This window comes from Herpailurus yagouaroundi, unplaced genomic scaffold (assembly GCF_014898765.1).
Source record: "Herpailurus yagouaroundi ecotype Mexico unplaced genomic scaffold, PumYag 212, whole genome shotgun sequence".
Classification (NCBI taxonomy): Eukaryota; Metazoa; Chordata; class Mammalia; order Carnivora; family Felidae; genus Herpailurus; species Herpailurus yagouaroundi.
Genome location: NW_024412443.1, coordinates 378656 through 395163, shown reverse-complemented (window position 1 = coordinate 395163; position 16508 = coordinate 378656). Strand labels below are relative to the sequence as shown.

The 16508-nt window shown below is 44.5% G+C and overlaps 1 protein-coding gene and 1 long non-coding RNA gene across 5 annotated transcripts; one reads left to right on the top strand and one right to left on the bottom strand.

Moving 5' to 3' along the window:
• Window positions 1-1303: 1303 nt before the first annotated feature.
• TRIM52 (tripartite motif containing 52) lies at window positions 1304-14631 on the bottom strand. 4 transcript variants are annotated; one of them, XR_005784393.1, is made up of 3 exons: window positions 13764-14611; window positions 8157-8342; window positions 1304-2335 (listed from the first exon to the last, which is right to left on the bottom strand). XR_005784393.1 is itself a non-coding variant. In XM_040454354.1 (2 exons), the coding sequence occupies exons 1-2, from the start codon at window positions 14580-14582 to the stop codon at window positions 1860-1862; spliced, it is 861 nt and encodes a 286-aa protein (XP_040310288.1). In that variant the 5' UTR covers window positions 14583-14611; the 3' UTR covers window positions 1304-1859. The 4 variants fall into 4 exon arrangements, 3 of the variants coding, with proteins under 3 accessions (XP_040310288.1, XP_040310287.1, XP_040310289.1); XM_040454354.1 differs by lacking the exon at window positions 8157-8342 and having other exon boundaries at window positions 1304-1901; XM_040454353.1 differs by lacking the exons at window positions 1304-2335; window positions 8157-8342 and adding an exon at window positions 8768-10146 and having other exon boundaries at window positions 13764-14631.
• LOC121016645 (uncharacterized) lies at window positions 2335-11649 on the top strand. Its single transcript, XR_005784394.1, has 2 exons — window positions 2335-3046; window positions 10578-11649. It is a non-coding gene; the product is annotated as an uncharacterized LOC121016645 (long non-coding RNA).
• Window positions 14632-16508: the final 1877 nt, after the last annotated feature.

The window sequence follows — 16508 nt, the reverse complement described above, 5'->3', positions numbered from 1 at the left end:
GATATGAAAAATATGGTATTAAATTTTTTTAAATACACTGTGCTCAGGTGAATTATTAAACCCTAACAGACTTCTGTCTCAGAGGGCAGCTCTTTCATCAAGAGGTTTTTGCTGGGGAATTGGCTGAGGCACTCCCTGTTCGGAAGGGCTTAGTCCAGGCAGGAGTTAAAACGAAAATGGGTTACGGTGCGGAAAAGCGGGAAGGAACGAAAAATCGGTCCGTGGGCCGCTTATCGGTCACCGAGCTCTCGTCTAGGCAGGAGTGCAGAGAGCCGTCATAGAAACTGAACGGCCGCGAGAGGAAAGGCCTCCGGGTTCTGAATTCTGGGGACTCGGGTCCAAAGCCGCTCTGGGCCTAACCACCTCACAGGCCGGCTGGGGGGTCCAGGCGTGCCCCCAAGGAGGTGTCCTCAGACTGGGAAGCAGTGGAACATGGTTGCCTGGCTGGCTACCGCCCTCCCATTTAACCTCCTGGTATGTGAGCCCGCTATGGCACATTCTTGAAATTAAGATATGATGCTGGCTGGCAGCGCCTCTCTCAAGTATTTTTAATTTTATTTTTTTAAAGTTTATTTATTTTAAGAGAGAGAGGAAGGTGCACATGAACGGGGGTGGGGGCAGAGAGAGAAGGAGAGAGGATATTCAGGCAGGCTCCATGCTCTCTGCAGAACGCTGGACACTGGGATCGAACTCACTAATCCTGAGATCATGACCTGAATCAAAATCCAGATTCAGATGCTTAACTGACTGAGCCACCCAGGTGCCCCTCAAATATTTTTTAAATGGGGGAGGGGGGGTTGCACAGACCAGGATGATAGCAGTGACTATCATTTATGCAAAATAAGGGGGGATTATACATAAATATTTTGTTTGTAATGTGTATTATTTTTAGTTTCACATCTGTAAAATGAGGTTGGAAACAATAGTATCAGCCTAAAACGGTGTTGAGGAGAGTAAGTGAGTTAGGTAAAGCACCCAGGGACGCCTTGGTGGCTCAGTCAGTTAATCGACCGATTCTGGATTTTGGCCCAGGTCATGATCTCACAGTTAGTGAGTTCGAACCCCATGTCCAGCTTTGCGCAGAGAGCATGGAGCCAGCTTGGGATTCTGTCCTCTCTCTGCCTCTCCCCTGCTTGTGCTCTATCTCTATCAACCAATCAATCAGTCAGTCAATAAATGTAAAGCTGCCCAGAATGGTGCCTGGCAGAGTAAATGCAGGCAAACTTAGCATTTCTTTGGTACCAGTTCCTGTTTTAGGTGTTGGGGGGAATACACCTGTGAGCCAAGACGGTGGGGACCTGTTTTTTGTTTTGTTTTGTTTTGTTTTGGTTTGGTTTACATTTGATGGGGTGAGTGGAACGGAGATTGAGAGAGAGATTGGAGCAAAGAGAGGAAGAAGTAGGATACAGCCCTGTGGCTATATGGAAAGTTAATGTTCCAATAAGGGAAAGTATGTGGGAGGAAATGTAGTTGGAGAGACAGTCAGTGCAAAAGTTTTGAACTGGATTGTTGCAGGTGCTGAAACTCAAACCGTGAGATGGAGGTAAGGGGCAATTGACAAGAGGGCCAGCAGGCTTGGGGAAGAATCATGGCTCTTCAGGACACTGTCCTGACTGTGCTTCAAGGGTCCCAGTCACGTATGTCACCCGCCACCATAGCACCCCCAATTAGCTGTCTTCTTGCTTTTCCAACACTATAGTCCAACTCGACTTCGACCCATGTATTTTGTTTCTCCTCTGGTCGTGGGAGACTCTTACCTTCACCCACACCAATATCCAGCTTGCTGTTCATAACTGGGGTCATGCCAAGTGCCCTGGGCACTTGGCACAAATGGAGAGGTGAGAGATTCCACGCATCATCTAGTAGAGATGCTCAACGCAAGCACTCCCCTGGCTGTTGACCTGTATATGCAGAGGATTTCCTCTCAGTTCAAGAACACGAGTTCTTCGTCTCCTATCTCCACTCCCTAAAGAGATCATTGCTCAGTCACTTTATGTTTACTCGCCTGGAGAAATATCATTTGGCTCTCAGTTTTCTTGAATTTTGACAGGGAGCTGCTGTGGAATCAGCATCCCTGAGGCAAGGCCAAGGGTGCAGGTTTAAAACGAGCCTTCCAGGTCTTACACATGCTCAAGAACGATGCTTCTAGGCATCTCTCAGTTCCTTTCCAGAAGAGGGTGGTTCCCAGGCTAGCCTTGCCCTCCCCCAGTCCCATCTTTGGCTGGCCCCTTCACGGAGTCCTCCCTGCCGCCTACCGAGCTCGAGCTCGAAATTTCTGGAAGTGCCCTTGACCTCCCCTAATTCCGTGGGCCTCTTCGTACGCCAGCTCCTTGCTCTGTAAGAGGATTGTGTTAGCGCCCCATCCTATGCGGCCAAAGGGGGAGGGTAATTCGCGTTTTCTCCTGGAGCCTATTAGTACCGGTCTGGCAATGCCAGAGGAGAAGGAGAAATGGAATGTAGTGGACTTCCCCGGACGACCAGATTACAGGTTTTGGGCTTTCCACCTCCAGACTGGAGTTTACCTCCAGTTACTGCCTGGCCTCCTGGCAAGCCACAAAGTCATTGAAGAGCATTCCTGAACCGAGGGAGGCATGGCCCCGACTCTGGGTGTAGCGAGGGGCAGGAAGGAGGGTGCAGCGGCAGCCTTTCCTTCTCAGCCCCAGCTGGAGTTGAGCCCCATACACACCTGCTTCCCTCTGGGTCCCCATGGTTCCCTGTTAGGCATATGGGCTCACCTGGACTCCTCATACCTCAAGCCCTGCCCCTTCCAGTGGGATGACTCCCCTTGGCTACAGGATGCACAGTTCCCACAACGGGTCTATTGTGGCCGGCCTTTTCATTCCAGATGTCTTTGATCTGGCCTCTAGGAGGTGGAAGTCTGCTGGAGGGCCCCACCTGGCCTTTGGGAGAATTTCTCTGCAGAGCCTTCTTTCTGCTCCTCAGGCTGCCCCTCCTGAAGGGTTCCCCACCCACTTCTAGTCCCAGTCCCTGGGCTGCTCCCTTGTCTCCCACATCCTCACTGGCACCACTTCCTTTCCCACACAAGGTAAGCATCCTAAGGGAGAAATTGGAGATGCTCTTTTAAGGAAGTCTGTCTTTTCTGCTGGGCATTCCTAAGACTCATACAGCTGGGAGAAGCCCCTCTGGTTTCCCTGCTAGAGGTCCATAGCCTCTCTTTTAGGAACAGACCTCCATTCCCTCCTGTCAGCATTCAGGAGGTGAGACAGGTCTTCCCTTGAATGTGGTGGTGATGACTATTGTGGGTGATAGGTGAAGGGCTGAGGGAAAAGGATGTGGCCAAGGCCAGAGGGCCCACTGCCAGCTAAAGCGGATGACTTCCCTTCATTCTGTTTCTTGGCAGTTTCAGTGTGGTTGGCTCTGGCCCATACTTACTTTTTTTTTTTTTTTTTTTTTAATTTTTAATGTTTATTTATTTTTGGGAGACAGAGAGATAGAGTGCAGGAGGGGCAGAGAGAGAGGGAGACACAGAATCCAAAGCAGGCTCCAGGCCCCAAGCTGTCAGCACAGAGCCTGATGCGGGGCTTGAACCCACAAACCGTGGGATCATGACCTGGGCTGAAGTCGGACACTCAACTGACTAAGCCACCCAGGTACCCCTGGCCCATACTCCTTTTGTGGGTACACTGTCTCTCCCCTGCTCCTCCCAACTATCAGTTCTCTCCTACACAGAACACACACCTTGTTCTGCCGGGAAGGCCCACCATATTCCATCTCCACTGTTCTTTTCTTTCTTTTTTTAATGTTTATTCATTTTTGAGGGAGAGAGAGACAAACTGTGGGCAGGGGAGGGGCAGAGAGAAAGAGAAACACAGAATCTGAAGCAGGCTCCAGGCTCCAAGCTGTCAGCACAGAGCCCAACAGGGGGCTCGAACTCACCAACCACAAATCATGAACTGAGTTGAAGTTGGATGCTTAACCGACGGAGCCACCCAGGCACCCCTCACCCCCACTTTTCTTAATCTAAGCTTCCTTCAGGTCTCAACTCAGGTTGCCACCCCAGAGAAACCCTCTGTGACCCTCAAGTCTAAGTTAGGCTTCTGGTTTCATACCCTCATAGTGATGGTGTGCTGGGCCTTCATAGCCCTTAGCTCAGTTTCCCCTTATTTGAATCCCTCAGGGATTTTCTCAGTGCCCTGAGGTCAGGGACTGGTCTGTTTGGGCTCATATGCTGCATTTGCTGGTAGAGGGTTTGGTTGTAGAAGATTCCAATCTTGGTAACTAGCTTCACAGGCTAAGTAGTTAAGGGCAAGTAGTTAAAGGGTGTTCCAGGCAGAGGGATCACCATGGGGAGGGGTTAGAGTGTTTGCATGCAGAAGTTTTGGAGGGATGGTTTCAAATGGGAAGGTAGGAGAGAGTGAAACCCAAGGTGGCCAGAGAGCCTCTATCAGGAAGGAGTTGACTACTAAGGAATCTGGATTTGTCTTGAGGCCTAGGTCTTTCTCTTTAGGATTATCTCATCCCTCTCCTGCCTAGACTTGATTTTGTTGTAAAGTGTTTGGTCTCAGAATGGAGGGTAGGTTGAAGGTTGAAGGAAGACTAGAAACGACAAGAGTTCAGAAGTCACACAAGGGGGTTTGTAGGAGGGTCATGAGAGTCCTATGAAAGGAGAGACTGAGTGAGGACTTACCAATGGCCTTATGATGAGGGATTCAACATGTCTAATCCATCTGTCTCCTCCCTACCCCACCTTCTTCACTCCAGTATCTAGAATTGGGCTCTGATTATAGAAACTAATTCATGATTGAGGCCTAAAGAATTAAGCTGAAAAAGATTAGAAAGAAACATGGCAAGTTCTGTTCTTATTGTAGGTTCTATTGCCTTCTTCCTGGTGAGAGGCAGGGATATGTTATTAAGTCAAAGCCAGGAAGAGATCTTGCAAAAAATCACATATCATTTCCTTATGTCTCTGGATAAATATTCATTGCCCATCTTAGGCAGAAATCTGAAATCTAATAGTGAAAGCTGCTAAGGCATTCTGTTGGGTTTTCCCTGGGAGAGGGACTGTGGGTTCTCCAGGCCCTAGGTACTTCAGCAGATGTACAGCGAGAGGCTGTGGAAGTGGGTGTGGTCCAGGCAGGTGACTACAGGCCAGGTAGAATTATAAGACATGCTAGGAGAAGGCAAACCTCTGGCTTGTTAAAGGATTTAAAACAACATTAGGTGGTAGGAAGAAACAAAAGATGACCCAAGGTGCCTTTTTTCAGCTTTCTCCTGGAAGACAATTTCATATGAACTAGGGTTGGGAAGGTATGTTAAAATGGAACCTTAAGACTGGCTAGCTTACCACACTGTAAGAGGGCTGAAGAGAAAACAGTTCTTTCTACTCACACTTGGATTAAATAGCCAGAGCTTGCTGAGAAATTCCATCCTTTGCTGGAGAGGGTAGACAGGGGATTCTATCTGATTAGGAAATGGCAGACAAAAAAGGGCAGGACCCCTAGGGGTCTTCTTCCAGGTGACCTGGGTCCTTCATCTTTGTGGGGCCCTGCTTCATACCAGGTGGAATAGTCAATGAGAAGTCTCTGACCAACTCTGCTGAGTCCTTTAGGATGGGGTAAAAGACTGGGAAGGCCTAAGCATGATCCTCAGTAGCTATGGAAGAATAAGCCTCAGTAGCTATGGAAGAATAAGACCTATTCTTTAAGGCTATTTCTAGCTCAAATCTCTGAGGTATCCATTTTCCTGCTTCTTTGGAAGGGATAGAAGTGGGGAGAAGAGTAGTAACTTAGCGGCCCATTTCCTTCCTTCTTTGCTGGTCTCCTGTCACAGCTCCTACACTTCTCACATTGTAAGATGAGCTATTTCCCTATGCCTGGGGTTCTCATACTATACTTCTGAGGACTCTGGTTTGTGGGCAAAGACTATATAATTAAAAGTTAAATTTGTCACCACTTTTAGCTCTCCTCCTTTTCAGCCCTGTTATTCCTAAAACCTCTCACTTCCTCTTTTCTTATTTAGCACTGCCAGCACAAACTGCTTTCCCTTCTAGGACTCCATGATCTCCTTACCACTCTCTGTCAGGATTTAGGTGTGAGAGGAAAAAGGGAAGAACCCACTTACCTACTTTAATGCTAGGTTTTGCCCCACATCCCATTTTCAAAAAGTCAGGCACCAAATAAAACCTTATTTATACTTCTTTCCCCTCCTATTTTGAGGCCCCAGCTTTGGCTTTTTTGGGGAAGAGGGTAATGCAGTTTCTTTTTTAGCTGCCTTCCCATTAGAGTTCCTTATCACATTTCTCACATGTGATCCACATGAATCACAAGTGGAACTGTTCAAGGTTGTTTTAGTCAGATTTAAAAAAAAAAATGTAAGAAGGCCTTTATTTATTTATTTTAATGTTATTTATTTTTGAGAGAGAAAGAGCGTGAGCAGGAGAGGGGTAGAGAGAGAGAGGGAGACACAGAATCTGAAGCAGGCTCCAGGCTCTGAGCTGTCGGCACAGAGCCTGATGTGGGGCTCGTACTCACAAACTAAAAGATCATGACCAGAGCCAAAGTCGGATGCTCAACTGACTGAGCCACTTTCTTTTATGTATTTGCTTCTGTGCCAAAAAATATCACCTTTGAGCCTGCCTCTTCTGATGGGGAAAAGAAAGTTGTCTCATTTCTTTTTCATCTTTCCTTTGGACTTGCCTCTATTCCTGAGTCCTAGGAAGGACCAGAATTCAACATGCCTTCTTTCTATAGAACTATACAATTCAATATAACTTGATAGCCACTAGTGGCTATTTCAAATTAATTAAAATTAAATACAATTAAAAATTCAGTTCCTGAGTTGCACTAGACACATTTCAAGAGCTTAAGTCATATGTAGCTACTATATCAAATAGCATAGATTTAGAATACTTCCATTGTTGCAAAGTTCTTTCAGAACTGGTATAACAGCCTAATGTCTTGTGTCCCCCTTTTTGTAATCTTTTATCAGTCAATAAATATTTGTAATAACTTTCAGTGTTCCAGGATTAACTTTCAGAGGGGGTCAGGAGTTGGGGGTGGGACATAGCATAGAATCTGTAGGTCCTATAAAGATTTCTGGAGGCATGGCATAGGGGCCAGAGGTTGGTGGCTAGTAGAGGAGACTCAGGTTTTAAGGAAGTGCTTTAGGGGTTGACGTTATACTTATTAAAGCAGGGCCACCCCACTCCACCAGGAGCAGGCAGGCTCTGGTTTTGCAAATTCTGCATAATACTTAAAAATCAAAACAAAAAATGACTGCCCTGTAGCCCTGCTGAAGTGATTGTCTTTTATTACTCATCATTTCTAGATCTTGATTTCATACACTGCTTTATCTGTCATAGGCCTTGTTCTCCCAAATGGCAGTGACATATGCAGCTCTGGCTTAAAAAAAAAGTTTGCTGGGGTGCCTGAGTGGCTCAGTCGGTTGACCGTCCGACTTCGTCTCAGGTCATGATGATCTTGCACTCCGTGAGTTCGGGCCCTGTGTTAGGCTCTGTGCTGACAGCTCAGAGCCTGGAGCCTGCTTCGAATTCTGGGTCTCCCTCTCTCTCTGCCTCTCCCCCACTCATGCTCTGTCTCTTTCTCTCTCTCTGTCAAAAATAAACAAACATTAAAAAAAATTTTTTTTTTTAAAGTTTGCTGACTTTACCACCTGCCTGCCAAGAGCTGGGAGAAGTAGGGGTCATATCAATTAATACACTGATGCTAAGACCGTTTAATAAGATTCTAGGTAGGTGGAGCTATTTTTCCATTGAACACTTTTTTTAAAAAGATAATATTAATTTAAATTTAATTTTACAGAGCACAAGCAAGCAGGGGAAGGGCATAGAGAGCAGGGGACAGAGGATCCAAAACGGGCTCTGTGCTGACAGCAGACAGCCTGATATGGCGCTTAAACTCACAAACCATGAGATCATGACCTGAGCCAATGTCAGATGCTGACTGAGTCATCCTGGTGCCCCACTGAACACTTTTAAACACCTATGTCAATCACTGGCTATAGGGCATAAGTAAAGCTGGTAATGGCACATCTGTGGATTTGACCACTTTCCCTGAGTCTAGACCAATGATTCTTAACCATGGATGATTTTGCTCCTGTCACCCCTCTCCATAAGACATTTGGAAATGTTGGGAGACATTTGTGGTTGCCACAGCTGATGGAGGGGTGCTACTTACATCTGGTGGGTAGAGTCCAGGGAATGCTCCTAGGCATCCTATAATGCACAGGACAGCCCCAACCTGCAAAGAATTCTCTTATTCAAAATGTCATTAGTGCTGAGGTTGAGAAACGCTGGTCTAGACTACAGTGTGGATCCGTTCTTCATGCCAAGACTAATCATGAGGTCCAGGCTCAGCAAGAATCTATTAAATTGGGAAAGAAAAAAATTAGGAGTCAGTGAACTGTGGCCTCCACAAAACTGAAGAGCAGGTATAACTAGAGTGTGTTTAACTGCATTAGGAGGCAAAGAGCTAAGGTCATAGTGCAGTTTAAAGTGAGGGTTTCAGACATGTAGCAAGTCTGTAAAGATGAGGTCCCAGGTACAACCATAGGAGTAGTGAGGACCAAGTTTAAACAGTCTAACTTCTGATACAACAGTCAATAGCTGAACCTAGTAGGGAAAACATTCAATAAATAGATGAATATCTGGTGAATATGGATATACCAGTTTTTCCTCAATGTTTTTGGAACTCATAGCTCTACTTTTCATATACATAAAAATTTCACATTTTCCCTCCAGTGTTATTTAAAATTTCACAAGTATCATGACTAAAAATCAAAGCAAGGGTAATTTTGGAAGGCAAAAATTTATTCAGATGATGTGATAACTATGTCACTGTTAAAAGCCTTATCTTTCTTGGGTGGTGTAGAAGATATAACAAAACACAAGCTGCTTTAACAATACTCTTGTACTGTTTTCTCCCCACAGCTAGATATACTCCACCCGCCCCCCCCAAAAAAGCTTTTAAGATGTAAAGAGAAAATGGAATAACAAATGGAACAAAGTCTTCACATATGCTTAGACATTTTATATCCCAATTTCTCTAGAGTATTTATCTGGAAGTTTCTAGTCAAAACAAACAGACTTAAAGTTCCACATACTCCTCTTAAAGGAATTGAACCAACCAACAGTTGAAAACATTCTTTATAAAAGCGACCCCAGGTAGGTTTTAAGAACAAGGTCAAGAACAATCACCCAAAATAGTTATGGATATTTCATATTTTTGTCTTGAAATAACATTCAGAAATCTAGTCCTTGAAAGATTGGCCAAGCAAGTTAGACATTTTTAGCATGAGTTTGCTATGTGTAGCTGGATTTTTGGCAAGTTTTGCTTAAAGTATTTCATAATGAGAGTGATGTTGGTGTTTGCCTTTTGACATTTCAGGGTCAATGTATTTTAAGCTTCAATGCATTACATTCTGTCAAAAGTTTTAATTTTTGAAATTTTAAAGAACAAATTCTCTTTAGATGGTGTTCCAAAATCAGAGGGTTATTTTGTCATTGGTGTTTCAAAATTAGTTCTGTCCATAAATTCAGCTGAGTACAGTTCTTTGACAACCAAGGAACCTTAGTACGTAAGAGAAAACACTCTCAATGGCATTCTGAACAGATCTTCAAAAATCAAGGCAAACTGGGATCAAATCTACTGTTTTTCACAAGGGTTATGCTGACAGCAAGGTGAAGATTTCCAGTAGATTATGGGCCAATCAATGGAAGTGGATGCTTGGTGGGGATTGCTACAGTACATCTTACACACAGTTTTCTTCAGTTCTTGCCAAAAACCCAGATTTAGAACATTCCATTGCTGTAGCACCACCAAGTATACTCGTATAATTTTCTTCCAACTCAGTTCATTTGATACAGCTTCAAAAATACTGTTTTTAGTGGTCAAGTATTACGTTTATGAAACCACCACATCCACAGTTTTTAAAGCTTTATTTTTAAACATAAGCAAAGCACACTTTTTTTTTTTTCAGTAGATTCATCTCAACAGCAAAGAAAGATGAGCTGAAGTTTTTAAAACCTGAAGTTTGATATGTTCAGTCATTATTTCAGAGTTAAGACTGTAGAAGTAGATGAAGAAAGTCTGGAATTCCTCAATTTCCTCTCAAAGTTGTGGCAGCACTTGGAATGCAAGGCTTCACAAATTTCTTCATTTTTTTCTCCTTTGCAATTAAAAGGGCTATTTAATATTATGCTTTCATAGCTTTTGGAAGATTGCTGTTAATATTCCAATACTGTCCAATCTTAAAGCTTCAGAGAACTGTGCTTTGCAGAATACTCCACTGTTTTTTTTTTTGTTTTTTTTTTTTAATTTTTTTTTCAACATTTATTTATTTTTGGGACAGAGAGAGACAGAGCATGAACAGGCGAGGGGCAGAGAGAGAGGGAGACACAGAATCGGAAACAGGCTCCAGGCTCTGAGCCATCAGCCCAGAGCCCGACGTGGGGCTCGAACTCACAGACCGCGAGATCGTGACCTGGCTGAAGTCGGACGCTTAACCGACTGTGCCACCCAGGCGCCCCAATACTCCCCTGTTTTTAATGGCATAAATTTAACAGTGTTTGGCATTGTGTCACTGCCCAACATTGTCAGGTAACTGGTAACTCAACTGAAGAAGATGACCCTATCTTCTGCATCATAAGGTGAATAAAAGCCTCAAATAACTTTTTGGCTGCCATCTTTAGCTACCTCAAAGGAGAAAACAGAAAAAGGAGTACTGATGAAGGAAGCATCTGGTCCCTCTTGCAGAAGGATGAATGATTTTATTGGCGGCAGCTGGGTGGCAGGGCAATACAGGCACCCAGTTGTGCCTGAACCCCAACAAGTGAAATCTTTGTTCATTTCCTTTTTATACACCCATCTGCCGCCTAAAACCTGACACCATTTAATGGTGCCCTTGGTCAAATCTAAATGCTTTTACTTTCATAATCCTCTGATTCTATCTTGAAGAGTCAAGATGAACTCTAACTCATGGGATGGACAAAATGGAAGATGTAAATAAGTAAGCTTTTCAGAGCTAAAAAGCCTCTTTTTATACAAAATTAAACTTTAAAAGTACATTGACCTCGAAACAATATAATTGTCTTGGATATGCAAGAAAAATAGCAGTATAAATATTTAGCATCATACCCACAATGAACATCTGTGGCTACCCAACCTGTTCATATGCCTCATTAATTATAGGCCTTACTCTGAATGTTTCTTGTTCTATCTTTGTATTCCCACCAGCCAAGGAGTTCTTTTATAAATTATAACATTCCCCATATGTGCAATGCTAATATAACTTGTGGAGGGAGAGAGAAAGCCTTTCTCTCCTATTCCTGAAAAATCACTGACCTATTCCTTGAGTCTATGAGTAATAACTCCCTACTCAGTCCCTAAAACTAAAAAGTTTGATCAGCTTCAAAGTAGGTTAAAAAAATGTGTTGAAGTGGTAGCTGACAAGAATTCACTGTAACCAGAACTGTGTGATGGATAATGCATAATATGAAATAAACCTTTATACAAAAATAGTTCCTTATAATGTTACCTATCATGAGAGTTTTCAGTAAAATTGTAAATTATGCTGCTGGTATATGTTGACCAATGAAAGACAGTAACGAAACTACATTACCAATTACTAAAAGTTTATACATACATAAAATAAAAGTTTTTAACATCTTCATTGTGATTCCTATGTTTGGCAGTACCATCTACTTAAATTCTGGTATGTGTTTGAAAATAAAAGTTTTATTTTCTTTTAAATATTCTATATTTTGAAAGGAATTATCCCCAATTTGTTTAACTTGGTTTTGCTGTTTATGTTTTACTGGTATGTTTTATAAATAATTCAAGTTTCAAGTGAGTGTTATCTGGCTTCCCTAGTTGAAAAGACCATCTCTTTTAACTTTCAGTGAAAATTGTGGTTTCAAAATCCTTACAGAAAATTCTAGCAGAGGAATGAAAGGTTACCTTCTTTCCTCAGGTTCACTGTACTAAAAACCAGAAGTATAGGACAGAGTTTCTTCTGGAGGCAAACTTTATTACCCTGGGGGAAAGCATGGTGCTAGGGTTGTCCTTAAAGTCAGGTTTGTATGATGAAATTAGCAGTCATTTGTAGTTAAGATTGTAGTGTCTCACTGTGCACTTACCAGTAACCAAATGGAAGGGTGATGATAATAGCTAATGTATGATGCCTTAGGACAACGTTTGTGTTTTGACTGCAACCCAGAGTAAGCAATACGTTTTACTGTGAGACCAGGTATACACAGGTGTACATATAATTTAAAGCTTTCATAAGACAATGTTTACCTTACTATGTTCCATGAACCCTGATATTTTCTGTTTAATTTTATTTTTTTATTTTTATTTATTTATTTTTTTTAATTTTTTTTTCAACGTTTTTAATTTATTTTTGGGACAGAGAGAGACAGAGCATGAACGGGGGAGGGGCAGAGAGAGAGGGAGACACAGAATCGGAAACAGGCTCCAGGCTCCGAGCCATCAGCCCAGAGCCCGACACGGGGCTCGAACTCACGGACCGTGAGATCGTGACCTGGCTGAAGTCGGACGCCTAACCGACTGCGCCACCCAGGCACCCCTCTGTTTAATTTTAAAATAATGCTGGGCATGACACATTTATTTTAAGACCCACTAATTGGTCAAAATCCACAACTGGAAAACCACTGCTGTAGGAGAACATGAGGAAATAGATTTTACAAACTGTAAAGCACACTGAGATGTGAGCAGCTGCTAATGAATATCCAAGATAAGACTTTTGGGGCCTGAGATATCCTCTCCTTCCTTGGGTACTGCTAGAAGTCACATTCACCTAGGCTTTTGGTAAGGAAGACATTATTTATGTGGTCATTGAGATAACTCTCTACTACTCAGGTCAGGAAAGCAATGTATTAACTAAATCAGAACCCAAAGCAAAGACAAATTACAGGAAAATCAAATAAAAGCAAACATCTGTTTAGATGGTTTATAAAACCATGGTTTTATAAAAAACTTCATGGTTTATAAAAAACTTTCACATACGTGGTCTCTTTTAATTTTAACAAGCCTAGGGGAAAAGTAAAGGTAAGAGATGGAGACCTGCCCAAGTTTAGACAGTAAGTGGCAGAGCCAGGTCATCTCATCCTAAATCCCTCACTCCTTTCATGATAAAATACCAGGAAAGGAGAGTGATTAAGGACATGAGACTTCTTTTGATCCATCATAAAGATGTTTATGTCCTCTGCCTCTCTCTACAGGGAAAACAGACCCCACTGAAGGTGAGGAAGCAACCTCAGATTTTGGGAAGGGGGTATGGCCTGTTGCACTTAGTCTATGACTCCTACCTGGCGTTTCAGCCTACCAAAACCAGCAATGTTTGTGTGTGTTTCCCCAGTCATCTGTTTTGACACTGCTTGTGCTCTGAGGTTTCAAATGTCTATTATGGTTCAAGTACTTGATGGCTTTCCATTCCTATGTGTTAAGGGTCTTGGAGTCTTGGTCAGGTACACCCTCAGTACTCAACAGAGTGAAATTTGGTACTAGGGACATGCCACTGATACTCAGATTGAAAGGGAATAACAACAGTGGTCAGCTTTGGTGCCTCTGCTCAGCTTCCTTTGGGGAAGCCAATCAGCCTCAGCCATTGTGTCTCTTGTCCACATATGCCCATCTCTCTCCACTACTGTGCCCTTATCTCTCACAAAAAAGATTCAACTAGCAAGTATCTGCCTCCCAGCTGCCCTTGTTTTTCTCTCCACTCCCCTCACCCCCCCATTCTCCTATCCCCCTTGTGCCTCTCACCTTGTACTCCTGCACCACCTCCTCCATTGGCACCACGCTGTGTTGTTTGTGGGTCCTGGATTCTCGGCACACCACACAGATAGCCTCTTTGTCCACTTCACAAAAAAGTTTCAGGGCTTCCTGGTGTTTGGAGCAGATGCCCTGATCATTCCCCCGACTTCCTCGATAAGGAGTGGGGCTCATCTGGCGAATTATCTGGACCATGTTGGCTAGCTGCAAGTTGGGACGAAAGCTGCGACGCTTAAAGCTCTTTCGGCACTGGGGACAGATGAACTGACGTGGAGGGGGCGGAGGAGGGGGGGGAGGTGGAGGAGGAGGAGGCAAATGGGTGTCAGGATACAGCTCTTCCTCGTCCTCGTATTCTTCCAATATCTCCTCTTCTGGGTAGACGTCAATTCTCAGGTCATGTCTCAAGCTTCCCAGGTGATAGTCCTGATCTTCCTCCTCTTCTTCCTCCTGGTCCCACACATAGTCCATGTTGTCCCAATTCCTGACGCCACCGTCACCAACCCAGAGTTCATCTTCTTGGTACTGGAACACCTCGTCAGCACTGCCCTGGTACAAAACCTCTCGAATAGAGTTGTCCCATCCACCGGTGGCCCCCTCCACATCGTCGCCCTCGTCTTTTTCCCATCCATCTTCTTCCCCGTCCCTGTCTTCCTCATCTTCCTTGCCCCACAGTTGGGTCACACATCCTCGGCAGAAGTTGTGCCCACAGCCTATGGAAACGGGATCCTTGAAGTAATCCAGGCAGATGGCACACACCGCTTCCTCCTGAAGGGTCTGCATGGGGTTAGGAGTAGTGGCACAGCCAGCCATTTTAATGCGCAGCCTGGAGGTGTGGATGCGTCAACTCCGAGCTGAGGAGCGGGGAACGTGTCTGCAGGCTACGTGTCCAAGCTACGCTTGTGACCCAAGGTTTTTCTCTACACTGCTCTTCCTCCTCAGGCCGGCAAAGGAGCCTTACTCCCCTCCCTCAGGCTCTTCCCAGCTCAAGGCGCGAAAGCCCTCTAGCGCTGACTCAGCCGCCCTCCAAGAGGAGCGGGAGCGGAACCAGGCTGCAGCTTCCACTTTCCTTCCAGCTTCAGCTTGCAAATCCGGGTCCCGACACGTTTCTTGCCTCCCTCCAGGTTTGCCCGACCTGGTGGCGGCACTCCCCACCCAGCCCGAGGCGACCGAAAATGACGTAGGCACTCTAACCCACACTCGGAAAGGATAGACTGAGCCAATGGAGGACTACGTTCTCTATGATGCCCCAGGGGACGCGACAGTTGGGAGCCCTGACGGCCATCCAGCCGGTCCTGATAGGAAAGACGTGAGAATGGGCAGAGGTGGAAAGAGAATCAACAGACCATTACACCGCTCCACACCAGCCAGACACAGAGTGTCCAGCAGTCCCTCAGCCGAGGCAGTTCCCCGGACACGGACCCAAAAGGGTGGGGAGAGCGGCGTCCAAACTCGTGCTCTCGTGCACTTTCGGCCCTTATAGCCTGAACCCTTTGTGGTAGTGAGAACGCCCTCTCCACGGAGGCCACGCTCGAGGGTGTGGCCTGCAAGAACGCAGTGGGGTGGTGCTTGCGGTAGCGTGGAGTGGCTGTGAAATCAAAGATCTCGCGTGGGGACTCGTATACCTCCAACTTTTCTCCTCAAACCAATTAATCCCTTACTACCAGCAGAGCCTCGGCTTTCTAGCCCTCATCTCTCCCGTTACGACTTCTATGTCCATCTCCACTGTCCTGCAATTTCTCAGATAACCTCAGACTCAGCATGCCCTACGCTGACTTATTCTATAGATCTTTTTGTCTTCATCAATAATGCTTCCATTCACCATCCCCTCACTTATCTATGCATGCATGCATGCATGAATACATCCACCTGCCCATTCATTTAATTAATGTCCATCATTAATTCATTTAATTCATCCATCTATCACATACATGCATAACCCATCCATTTATCCATCCACTTTATTATAGGAACAAAAACATGAGTAAGGCATGATCAGTCCCTTCAAGGTGTTCAGAGTTACAGGCCTGTGGTTATCCTTAACCCAAGGTTTTTACAAGGTTTGTTTTTCTTTCTTTCCTTGGCCCTCATTAAGAAGTGCATTGCACATGTTAATCTAATACAGACTTGCACATATGTAACAGAAATAAGATTTCTGAAAATTGTTCTTTCCCTTATGGCAGTCAAGGCACCCTGATATGTTCTATTCTATTTTGCTTCGGTAAAATGCTGTTCAAGATCCACTGGTATGATTGCACCCCTCACTAATTGGTCACTATTTGGTTTGAGGAACACCACCTGCCCTAATGGAATCTTCAAGGCACCCTGGAACCCCTGCTGTCCCTCTCTGAGCCCAAACTTGAACTGTAAATTCTACAGAGCAGGGATGGTAAATGTGCTGTTAACATTGTACATGCAGCTCATCTATCATAATGCTGAACATACAGCCTATCTGCTGAATAAATAGTAAACAAACACAACAAAATGCAACCATCAAGTCCTGCTGATTTTTATCTCCCCAAACCTAAGCCGATTTCTCTATCTCTTCCTGTCATCCTAGATCTGACCCTATCAGCTTCCAACTGGATACATTTCCTAAAGGGTCATTTGCCCTCATTTCAGTCCATCCTGAAGCCACCAGAACCATCCACCTGAAATGGAAGTCTGACACACTCATGCTAGGCTGTTGGCCTCTATGTCTTTGGGCATGTTCTTCCACCTGGAAGGCTTTTGTTTCAC

Excerpts from the sequence above, each read along its gene's own strand:
- TRIM52 (XM_040454353.1), bottom strand. The coding sequence starts at position 14,582 with ATGGCTGGCTGTGCCACTACTCCTAACCCCATGCAGACCCTTCAGGAG. Across the intron at positions 10,147-13,763 it reads AGGTGGTGCAGGAGTACAAG|GAGAAAAAAATGAAGAAATT; the intron begins GTGAGAGGCACA and ends TTAATTGCAAAG.